This window comes from Alligator sinensis, unplaced genomic scaffold (assembly GCF_000455745.1).
Source record: "Alligator sinensis unplaced genomic scaffold, ASM45574v1 scaffold1286_1, whole genome shotgun sequence".
NCBI lineage: Eukaryota > Metazoa > Chordata > Crocodylia > Alligatoridae > Alligator > Alligator sinensis.
The window spans coordinates 146427-158548 of NW_005842606.1; the positions used below are offsets into that span (position 1 = coordinate 146427).

The 12122-nt window shown below is 41.9% G+C and overlaps 1 protein-coding gene across 3 annotated transcripts in view; it reads left to right on the top strand.

Moving 5' to 3' along the window:
- Positions 1-402: 402 nt before the first annotated feature.
- SENP7 (SUMO specific peptidase 7) overlaps positions 403-12122 on the top strand; it is a 67675-nt gene continuing 55955 nt past the window's right edge. For all 3 annotated transcript variants that reach the window (XM_014524390.2, XM_025214811.1, XM_014524393.2), the window contains exons 1-3: positions 403-455; positions 4364-4471; positions 5525-5622. In XM_014524390.2, the coding sequence (XP_014379876.1) occupies positions 408-455; positions 4364-4471; positions 5525-5622 (254 nt within the window). In that variant the 5' untranslated portion in view covers positions 403-407. The remainder of the gene's footprint in view (positions 456-4363; positions 4472-5524; positions 5623-12122) is intronic.

The following is a 12122-nucleotide window of genomic DNA, read 5'->3' on the forward strand; positions in this document are numbered from 1 at the left end:
GATACTGGGATCCTTACCAAGGTGCCACCTTTGAACCCTGCCTTGGTGGCTCTCTCTATCGTATCTGCCTTTGGTTATTAGACATCAAGGAAGAAAAAAATTCTCTTTCTTAGCCATCACACCGAAAAACTTCCTTTAACAACTGGGTACCTGTTCTGCCTCCCATCTCTTTTGGGGCTTTTCCAGCAATTAAATACAGAATGTTTTTTCTCTGCTACTCAAAGCCTTTCCAAACAATAACAGAATGAAACCTTTGATCTTTGATGAGTTTCAGAGCTACAAGCTAGCAGCTAGGAAATTAATGAGATTTTTGGTTGACTGTGTGGCCCATCTCTACCAAGTGTGCTGAGAGTATTCATTGTGTGTAAAAGCTGAATTCTTATCTTTATTTTTCCTCAGTAGAGAAAATGATGGAAGGAAATGGAAAAACATCTGTACCTTCAGGTCACTACAGAGTAAGTAGTTCTGTTGCTTCAAACAAAATTGCTTTTGAGATTATCCTGCAGCCCCTTGTATTATCTGCTTGCAAAAACTCCAGGCACTTTGCAGACATTTGTGAATCATACAGGCCTTCAGTTCCCAGGGATGCCATCCCGAGGGAACTGATTTAGTCTAGGCAAAATACAGGGGTCAGTCAGAAGGTAATCCATCCTAACTTTTATCTCCTAAATAAGCCATGGACATGAGGGTGTTTTCACCGAGTTCCTGTCAAAGTGGGCCACAGTAAACTCGGAGATATTCATCAAGACCAGTGATTCTTAACCAAGGTGCTGTGGTGCCCTGGGGTGCCACACAGTGTTAACACACATGAATAGTGTGGGCCTCCAGAGGCTGGGGGGGCATGGCGACTGCCCGCAGGCAGCAGTGGTGTTGGCGGTGGGGGCATGGCGGTGAGTGGGAAGTTCCTGCAGGTGGCCGCAGCGGTGTCGACGGTGGGGAAGGGGGAGAGAGTGGCGAGCGGTGACTGCCCACAGGGGGTGCACCGCCAATCTCGGGGTGCATGTGCACCTGACTGCACCCCCTATGTGTCGCCAGTGTTAACACACTTAGGTGTACAAGCATGAATCACAAGATTAAACTCTGAGACTTCAAATAGGAATTTATAGTGTTAAAAACATTCTGAGCTGTTATGGTCTGAATCCTTTGCAACAGAAAAACTGCTCTGTTATTTTCTTGTAGTAAAAAAAAAAGGGGGAAAATATTAAGAGCTGGCATTTTCTGAGGGGTGCCTTTAGCCTAATGCGAGGTACCTTGAGCCTAAAAGGGTTGAGAACCACTGGGGCGGGGGAGAGAGGGGGCTGCCATTGTTTTGTTTCTAATACCATAGTTGTTTTTGTTTTTAACCCCATCCCCTACATTCCTCTTTTTTGATTCTTAGTTCCTAGCTGCTTCTAGATTCTGGAAATATCAAAATAATATTAAAACTGAAGGCAGCTAGCCACTTACTGAAGGGAGAATCTTATTAGAAACCAGCAGTCAGGCAGCAGGTTGACTTTTTAAGTGATTTTGATTCTGGATTACATTAAGTTTAGTATTCATCTGGATGTTGGATTAAAAAAAAAAATAATACGCTTTGTGCCCCTGAAAGTTAAATAAAGACTAAGAACAGTAGAAATTCAAGTTGTCTGCAAATACAGGGATAGGTTGCTACATCTGAGCTTAAATCACTGCTCTGGTCATGTGCCATATTATGGTCGGAGAGGATTGCCTTTAAGACTTACTCTCAGTCTCTCTGCTAATTAATGTTATATTACATTATATCACTTCTTTGCTAGTTAATGGTCCAAGGCCACCAGTTTCTTTCATAATATTCTTTGAACAGTCTTTGGATGGCAGTAGACTTTAGCTTACTATTGTCCCCAGGGCTATGGACAGAAATTGCATGTAAATCAGTATCGGTGATTGGAGATCAATTCATATCTGTAACGAGAAGTTCAGGGCACGTAAACTGCTTTTAAAATGGCCAAAACTGGTTTAAGAGAAACTTGGATGGATGTAGTATCAGACTTAACTGATTTAGGTTAAATTGGTTTATTGAACATCTGTCCCAGATCGCCTCCAGAATCTAGTTAACTCTGTTATTCAGCATCCCAGGATGTTTTGCACCTCCCCCACAAGCACCCCCTCCCTCTCCCTCCCATGGGCAGGCTAGCCTTGGCCCAAGATGAGCAGGGAGGCCTACTCTGGCGCCCCCCAGCTTCTGGCCTGGGCCACTACAGGCATGTGGCTGCTTTTCCAGAATCAGAAGTTAGTCTGCTCACTTGCTTATCAGTTCAGTATGTGCATCTTATACTAATCTGGGAAGATTGAATTGATTCAGCCTCAGGCTTTTTGACTGCCTGTGCTTAGCTCAGGTGTATTAGTATCTGAACGACTTCATTGTACCATCGAATCTCTGGTACTTTACTCTAATTTGATCCCATGTAAAATGTAACATAACAACACTTTCTGTGTTTTGTTTGCAAAACACAAATAGGCTAAAAAAAGCCTTTTTTTCTTTCTTTATTAAAATCATGTTGAGTCACCCAAGTTAACTTAACCTGATTGGAAAACATATTACGCTTGAACTGCCAAGACAGGTCTATAGGAATTCAATTGTCTAGTTTTTGTTTTGAACTTCATACTTTTATATTCAGGGATTGGATTATTTTCTACAGAAAAATCATATGATTTTTCTGATTTTTTTTTTTTTTTTTTTTTTGGCGATCTGCCAAAAATTACTGCTATCCTTACTTAATTTTTTTCCCTTAAAAAAGACAGTTTTATTTGATTAAAGTTGCAAATGGAAATACATGCTGCCTTGAGTCCACTTCAGTATCTGTATATCAGTTATCCTGGGCACATCTACAGGAAACTGCACATTGGCGGTCTACTGTACATTGGCGCGGTTGGTAAAAACCATGTTAATGCCCTAATGCACAGTGGATTATTCCAAACAGCATTAAGTGTCACAAAAAAGCATTTGCACTAATGCGCAGTAGTGCTGATTATGGCGCATTAAGTAATTACAGTGCATTAACGAGCGTGTATATACACCCACTGTCAATAACAGTGTTTTAGGGTTAAATTGTTCTTGAATGAGATATCTTTAGAGCATTTAGAATGCAACATAATTTCTTTAAATATTGTGTTTTTTCTCTCTATTCTCACCTTAACCTCTGAGTTAGAGATCTGAATTTAATTTAATCAGAAGAGAAGGTATCTGAGAGGTGAATTGGACGCGCACATAAAATTATCGGTACAATAAATTGAGTGGAAAGGTGGGTTTTTTTTGTTTGCTTGGGGTTTTTTTTAACTGATTTGAGATGTAAGGCTAGCTTTCCAGTGCTCCATATGCCTAGTGCTAGGAGCTTCATAAAGAATGTCGCCTTCAAATTAAAATTACAGGTCAGTTTTTCCATGTTTGTCCATGGTCTGAGGGCAGAAAAGATGTTTGTAAATGGTGTGCGGGCCGTCTCCAGATCCCATCCTCGTCGCCATGTGCGGGCGGCGGGGAGCAATCCGGGCCCTTTTTTGCACTGTGCGGGCTGTGGCCAGCAGCCCAGGCTCGCTGGGTCGGAAAGAACAGGCGACACGCTGGAATTAGGCACGGATGCATAATGGTTGATTCAAAGATTGTTTACTTAAACGAAGATGGTTGCAGTGCAGGCAGGAAAACTTGCTTGAGTTGCGGTTACAGACAGGAAAGAAGAGAGGCGGACAAGAGTTCTAAACTCGCGAACTCTAGCCCAATCCGGCTGAAGGCTCTAAACATGCGAGCCCGTCGTGTCAACCGAAGAAAGTACTCGTACAAAAGAGCTCTAATCCTTTTGTTCACTCACAGTTCACTCACACGAAGTTTGCTAGGCTCCGTGGGTCCTTTTTTTGCGTGCAGGGAGAGGGATACGTCGAGGTTTGCAAACGGCAACGGGGAGAAGAATCGATAGGTGATCAGTCTATCGATCAGCAGCCTCAGGACAAATCTCCATAGAGGCACTCTGCAGTGTGCTCAAAGTTCTCCAACTTGGGCGGAAACCACCCAAGCCTTTTATACAGCTAGCAAGCCAATCACAACCGCGAGAAAGCCCAACCCTAGCCCGCCACGTGTGAATAATTTAACACAAGCCAATAATGGGACTCGAATTATCATACAAATGGCGGGAACTCTTTGCACGAGCATTTCCTAGCTGCAAAGAAGAAATGCACCCTGCAAAGAAAGCTACAAATTAGCGGGAAAATAATTCAGTGGTGCCAAAGCACACACAAAAACAAAAATCACAACTTTGGGTTGTGACAAATGGCACTAGGTAAGTTCTTAGCACCTTGTATCATTTAGCCTTAACATGGATAATGAATGTATGGAAGTAATATCCTCTTCTTTCAGTTTCGAATACCAAAGAAGAAACCAAGCAGCAAGCCAGAGGAAGGCCATGTTCAGTCCCCTCTGTCAAGGCTCACAGATTCCCACCATCTGGACTGCCCTTTACAAGAGGTAAATAAAAGCTGCTGTCCTAGATGAAATTTTTTCAGAATCAAATGTGTTAGGAGTGCCTTGTCCATTCCTTGTGTGTTTGAAAATTGCACACCCCCAATCTTTTTATCTGTCAAAAATAAAGTCCCAATATTGGAGCTGCATGACTGTGTGCAGACAATCACTGAATTGGAAGCAGCTCTGCCTGGCATCTGAGATCCTACGTGTGGGCGTTTGTTAGCTTGAGTCCTGACTGAAGTTCAGACTATTAAAAAATCATAAGTTCAGCTTATTTATGTAATTATGTATGTAATTACAGTGCGTTGGAGCAGCCTCGCTGCATGTGTATAGGCGTCTTTTGATTTTGTACAGGTCCTGTTTAGGGCTTCCCCTGTAATCATGAGGGCCAGAGATTTAATGTTTTAAATGAGTTTCTCAGTTAGTGGTTTGACTCCAGAAAGTGGGACTGGATAAAAAGCAAGAAATATTGTGAGATTTGGCACAAGTGTACATGGGTGGATCTAGGATTTTGAGAAGGGGGTGCAGATGGTGTTGCACATTAACACTCATAACAACACTTGTTTCTCCAGTTAGAGATATACTAGAAGCTTTATGCTAATACGCTAGGAGGCTAGCACTAGTATTCAGTTTATGATCAAAGCAAAAAACAAATAGCTATTGGAATGTGCTCTAATTTGCTAGAGTCTGTATAAATTAAAAAAGCAACCCAACAAAACTTGGCAAAAAAGTCAAAGGGTATTGTCCTGTAGTTACTATAGTTAAATGTACTTTTCTTATTCAGATTCATACAGCAAAATCTAGCCTTCTTGAGTATAAACATCTAATTTAGAGAAAGGGGTAGTCAGTAAAGGTTCTGGAAATCATATTGGTTTCACATACACTGTATTTCTTGGGCAAACTGAGTGTCCAGTACTTTTTGCTGATCTGCTGTACATAATCAGTTTTGTTGTTTCAAGTTTGTATCATTGTTCACCCACTCTTCCACCCATCCAGACATTAGTCACCATAATAATTTGTTTTAATTTCATTACTACAATTATTTTTGATTTTTAGTGGAAATTAAGGGCAAGGAATCGGGGCTCTTCTTCAAACAGGAAAAGACAAAGAGACTTTGACAGACATGACTTTGCTGGTGAAAGAGCCATAATTGGGTAAGATATGTCTCTAATCAAAACTAGATCCTATTACTCTTACAATATGCTTATATACAGACTCCAATGGTGGGAGTCTGTATATTGAGTGTTGTCACCTTCTCTTGGAAACAGGTCTTCAGACAGTGATTAAGGACATGCAAGAAGTAGTTTTTTCTTTGTTAGAAAGCCCAAGTTGAGCTGACTAGTTAGAGATGTGTAAAATGATAAGCTTTGCTTTGTTGTAATGTTTTGCACCTGACTGGATCGCAGTGTCCAACTGATATACAAATGTAACAGGAATAATTCATACCTTTAACTTTGATACCCTTATATGTTCAGATTATTATTTCAGTACATGTTGTGTTTATATCTGTATGCATGTCATTCTTATATCTGTTGTCAGTCATAAAAATGTTTAGTTTTATCAACTGTCAAAAAAAAAGTTAGCTAGGCTTAGGTGTTGAGAAATTTTATGTGCGTTCTCAGACCTCTTAAGTGGGTCAATGACATGGCCTGAAATTCTGTATTATACTAGTGGATTTTTTGGTATAGATACATTTCCATCTCTTAAATCTTAAGAGTGAATTGCATAAAAAGTATCTATTCTGCAGCTGTGAGCCAAAGCTTGTTATGAAATCACATGTGAAGGAAGCGAAACTGGTAAAACTGAATATTAGCTGTTGTGGAATCACTTGTTGACCATAGAGAGAGGTAGTTAAGCATATCAGTCTGAGGTTAGCCAGAAGGCAGGGTAGGGTAGCATCTTAGGGTGCTTACAGATGTGGGAAAAAAAAACCAACAGCACTTTACTTTCAGGTCAGTGTATCCCCACACCAAGTGCAGTACATGCCCAGAAGAGGCATTGTGTTAGTTTGACCCAGCTCACTCAACATCTGTATAGATTGGGTGCTTCAACAGGGCTTTTTGGCACTTTTGTCTGATAGCTGGTTTAGATAAACACCAAAAAGCCACACTGAAGTGCCTTATCTGTACAGTTGCTGGGGAGTCAGGTTGAACTAAAGAGTTTCCTCTTCTAGTAAAGTGCTGGTTTTTCTTTTCGTTTTGTTTTTTTTCACATCTGTCAGTGGCATTGGAGACAAACTCATTCAGAAATGCATAAGATTTGTTAGATGCTTTGTTAGATGCTGTAAATACACTAGGAGAGCATCTGATGTAGGCTGCTGCCTGTAAAAGCTTATACATTTCTAAATGAGGTGGCCTCTAAGGTGCCATCTTGTTGACACTAGTTAAGAAGTGTTTTGATGTCTTATTAGAATTAAGTCTACATTATTTAAACAGCTAAGTTGGTGGTGCCCAAGTCTTCTGACTCCATGGGCTGGATGGATGCTGTAGGACTGGTCCACGGGCCAGATTTGGAGTGCAGAGCCATGTCACTTGGCCTGTGGGAATGGAATTTAGTGGCAACAGCATTAACAGCTGCAGTTTCTGGAGCTGTGGTAACCACTGCTTTTCCAACCCCATTTCCAGCCCCATGGGCCAGATGATACAGCCCTAGATCTGGCCTGCAGGTCCAGAAATTTGGTGGTGGCAAGCAGTGGCAATGTTATTTGTTCTGGCTCCTGGAGATGTAGCTATTAATGATGCTGTCTATTGCCAAACCTCAACTTCCAAACCTGTGGGGAGCCCCTTATGCCAGATCTTGGCTAACTAGGCCAATTTGGCTAACTTGGCTAACTGGGGCTAGTACCCCAGTACTAGTTTTTTCTAGTTGCTTCAAGTGCATGAATTGGTATAGAATAAATTAGAAAATTCAACTAACTTAGGAAGTGCCTTCTTTGTAGGAAGATGTTTTATGGGGGGAACAGCTGTGAAGGAAGAATTAGGACAGACACACGCTCAGTGTCATTGGATAAAAGGTGATTCTGCACTTAGACCTCAATGATTATGTGCCCTAAAAAGTATTTTGTGTAATCATTTGGCTTTATGTTTATGCCCTGAGTGCTCCAAAGAGTTGCAGGTAAGAAAGTGTGCTTATCATAACCTGAAGTTAACTTTTTGCTTTTCCAAAGGCATAAAAGTCAGCTTTTGTTTTGATACCACTGAATACTTCTTTGTAATTTAACTACAACAGAACAGCTAGCAGACTGAAGCTTTTCTAGTCCAGTGGTTATCAACCTTTGGTACTTTACGTACCCCCTGCCGATTGACGTGGCAAAAGCAAAACCAGAAGTCCCACTGTGGCACTTCCAGTTTCGCTTCCATGAGCCGAGTCCCACTTTTTCCATTGCGGCCTGGGACAAAGCAGCCTGCATGCATCCTCCCTCCCGATCCCTTTGCACACTGAGGTTGGGGAGTGAAAGCTCCAGTGCACCGGACTTGGTAGGAGGGGCAGTGGCTGGAATTTCTGGCTCAAGCAGGCAAAGACCAAGATGCAGCACCTGCGTACCCCCTGCCCATGTCTCATGTACCCCCAGGGGTACGCGTACCACAGGTTGAGAAATACTGTTAGTCCACCCTATATAACTTAAAAGCTGCAGTAACTGCTGCTAGTGGAACTCTTGTTTCCTGTCTGTGTATTTCAGTGGGGAGTACTTGATGTCCACTATTGATTCAATGACATGTTCTTGGACTGTTGCAATAAACCTTTTGAACTAGTTTTTGACTTCAGAAGGCTTAAGGGAAAAAAAAAGGTACACTTTGGATTGGATATTAGGTTACTCTTTCACTTTCTTTTTGAGGTATTGATGTGTACTCACGGGTTAAATATTTTTCCCCAAACTCATGCAGATATATTGATAAAAAAGGTGATTTAATTGTATAGTAAAGTAGCAAATAAGCTATGCTTTTTTTTAGATTTTAAGAGTAATATTTATGGAGAAATATTTATCCTGTTAAATGAACTTCACCACTGTCTTCAGAGAGAGCCTCTCATGAATGTTTCACTAAAATATGCAACTTTCCTCCCAATGGATACAATCAGGATTGTGCTTTTTATTGTGTGACCAAACTGGGGGGAGGAGTGGGGATCATGGACTCTAAGGGAATCAGTATTTGTTTAAACAGAAGATGAATACTGACAAAAGTAAGGAGGGAAAATATAAAATAGAATGTTATATATCTGATGTAGAAGTTTTTCCACTTAATTTCCCCCCCAGATGTAAAGATACAACTTATAATAGACTATAACTCTTAACTTTAGAAGGAAATAGATATTTACAAAAGGTAAAATTCTTTAAGACAGTTATCAGGGTCTGGAACTAGAAATTATAGATATCAGAGCTATTTTTCTGGTTCAGGCTTTTAGTTCTCTCTCTTGGGAGAAGTTTTGTAGTAATATGTGGACCTATTAAAAAAGGTGCATGATGTTTCTGTCACCTGTTATTGTAAACATTTAACTGGAGTGCACGTCACTGGGTGAGGTCGCAACTTGAAGAGTCAAAGCTTTGTGACAACACTATCAGTTACCTGTCAGCCTCTTTGGGGGATAATGATTCCCTGGTCCCTGTGGTTCAAGATGACAAGCATGGATGCTTTCTTGTTTGTTGTTGAAGTTAAAGCATCCACAGTCTGAATTCTTAACTGCAAGGCAGCAGTGCATTCTTGGAGCAGGGGAAGGAAAAACACAGGCTTTTTAAATCATCAGTGCGCTCTGAACATGCTCAGTGGGTTTCCCCTTAATTTCATAAATGAAAAGTCTCATTCCCTTGAACTCAAGAGGGCACAAAGGGACTTTGTGACTTCTGCATGTAGGTCAAGAGCTCAAATGACTAAATTTAAACAGCTTGTCAGCCACATCATTTTGAAGGCCAGCAGCACCAGATAGTTATTCAGATCTCTTATGTTGTACAGGTCAGTCGTATCATACATGCATTTAACTTACGCGAATTCAACTATATGCGGGGTGGGAGTGGGGGTGGGGCCTGAGTTTGCATGCAACGCTGCTGCTTACCTGGAGGCCCATTATGGCGGTGACAGCCACTGCCTCCAAAACCTCCCACTGTCACCATGGAGCCATGCCCGGAGCTGTGTGGCCAGCCACTGGTCGGCGGCCCGCAGCCAGCCCCACCACCACCCCGCGCTGCGCTGCTGCCACCGACCACACAGCTCTAAGCACGGAGCCGTATGCAAACTCAAGCCCCGCCCCCCTCCCACCCTGTGTATAGTCACCGATTTTCGCCTTACGTGATTTTCACCTTATGCGCTGACTTCAGAACCGAACCCCCGCATAAGTGTTGCACAAATGGCTAGTTTCGTGCCCCTGGAGGCTTGTCCAATCCACCCCTAGGAGAGAGTCACACACACAGGCTGGGGCCCAGTTCAGATTTATTGTTTGCAAACAAGTTCGACAAGGGAGCTTAATTTACTCAAATCCGTGTCGACCCCAAACAGAGTCTGGGGTTCCTTTTTATAGCTAACATAAGCAAAAGATTCTAACATGTCGCGTAATTATTGGCAGCCCAAGTATTACGTCTTACAACATATGTCTAGCAGGTACATGTTCTATGATGGTTTACATACATGTCTCATTTACATCTTAAATCTCCTCCCTGGGGCCGTCCTTAAGTCCATTTCGGTCATTCTTCGGTCAAGGTCTGAGTTCTTCACATCAGCATCTTTCCCTGTCCCTCTTCTCTTATCTCTCGTAAGGAGTTATTTGTTGCATCTGTTCCTGGCTATGTCTGCAAAAGTCTAGTGCTACTCGTAAATCTATCATTGGCCTACATACCTTAGCAGAAGCAAGTGTGATAATATGCAGAAGCAATTATGTAGTGAAACTAAACAGTTCTCAGTTGTGAAGCCTTTGTGTAGGGAGATGAGACATTTTTATCACACAGCTGCTACACAAACGTTATTGCAAAATCATAATGACTAAATTATAACATATTTTTACCACATAAGATGCATCTCCACTGTACTGTTTTGGGATCCTGACGTGGTGCATGGACTCCCTTCATTGAAACTTATGTGGTTTGCAGAATATATTATAGAAGAGTTCAGGTTTGCTGGTGGTGGCACAGGCTTGAAGGAGGGAAAAAGGGCTTTAATCATCAGCCCACTTGTTAAAGGTGACATAGGGCTTTAATCATCAGCCCACTTGTTAAAGGCTGCACCATCACCTGATTTTTGGTTACACTTATACCAAAGTAAAATAGAACATATTGGAGCCAGTGGTTTTGACCCTGGTGTGTGTATAACAGTGTGAGGAAGAAGAGCAGTGGGTTCTGCAGGAGAATCAGGAAAGAAACAAATGGAGCTATTGATGGAAGCAGCTTTAACAATGGGCTTTACGTAGTGAAGCTGGGTCAGGGAGACTAGGGTGCTATCCCTAACTGATGACCAGTGTCATCATCTGTAATGTACAAAGAATACTCTTCCAGCATTGTGCAGTGCTTTGATGTCCTTTGACTAAAGGTCCTATATATAAATTTTGAAGCATGTTCCTTATTGTGTTGGGTTTTTTCAGTTATTTGTTCTGTACCTGTAGCTATCGCTATCACATTTTTTCTGGCTTTTCTCTTGTATGTAAGGGTGTGTATTTATTTAGGGATGGATGAGGCTGAGAAGGAGGCAAGGGTTGGTGTTTGGAATGAAAAATATTTGGTTTGGGTTTCCTTTCCCAAGAAGTCTCCATACTGATTGTTGTGCAAGTTCTTTGTCATACCTGCCCAGTGGGCTTACCTTTTGTGTAGCTGTCATTCCAGAGAGTAATTGGTCTTTTTTGTTTGCTATCATGTGACTTCTCTGCTAGAGCAGTGTTTATGCACTATGGATATGTCTAGATCAGGGGTTCCCAACGTTTATGTGCCCAAGGGCACATTCGAATTTAAAAGGAAAAAGCAGTAGGCGCCTATATGACTGCATTTTTGTTGGTATAATGATTTTTACCGTTTGGGGAAACGCGTGAGGGCACCTGAATAAACCTTGGAAGGCACCATGGGACCCGCAGGCACCGTATTGGGAACTGCTAGTCTAGATAGTGCTATGCAAAGATGCCCAAAGTAACCATACACAGTAACTCTGGAACAGGAAACAATATAACTACATTAATGTGGTGTTATTCCTAGGCTAATAAAACTCAGCTCAGCAGGTCCAGTTAGTCTAGATGTAGCACTATACCAACATGAGTTCACAGATTCGGGGTTTACAGTTCTTGGTCTTGTGTACGCAGATCTAGCTCAAGTATCTCTGTCTGACACTATTTTGGACCACATGCATAAACTTTGTGGGTTTTTGGGGAAACTGGGGATTTTGTGCCCCAAACTCCACAGTTACTAAAGGCAGGCTGGCGAGGCTGTCACAGTCCTTTGTGCTTTCAATCTTTTGTGCCGAGATTTTTCCAGAAATGCTCTGTGCCACCAAGTTCCGTTGACTTTGTAGAAACTGGAGCCCGTACAAGGTACGCATGTTAAACTACCTTGAAAATCAGGCTATAAATGGCTGCTGTGTTGAGTTAGAATAATTCCAGGTAAGATGAGATGTTCTATCCTTTGGGTGCTGGTATTGCTTCTAGTCGCCAACCAAATGCATATTTTGGAGTATTAACCCTCCCTCCCCCC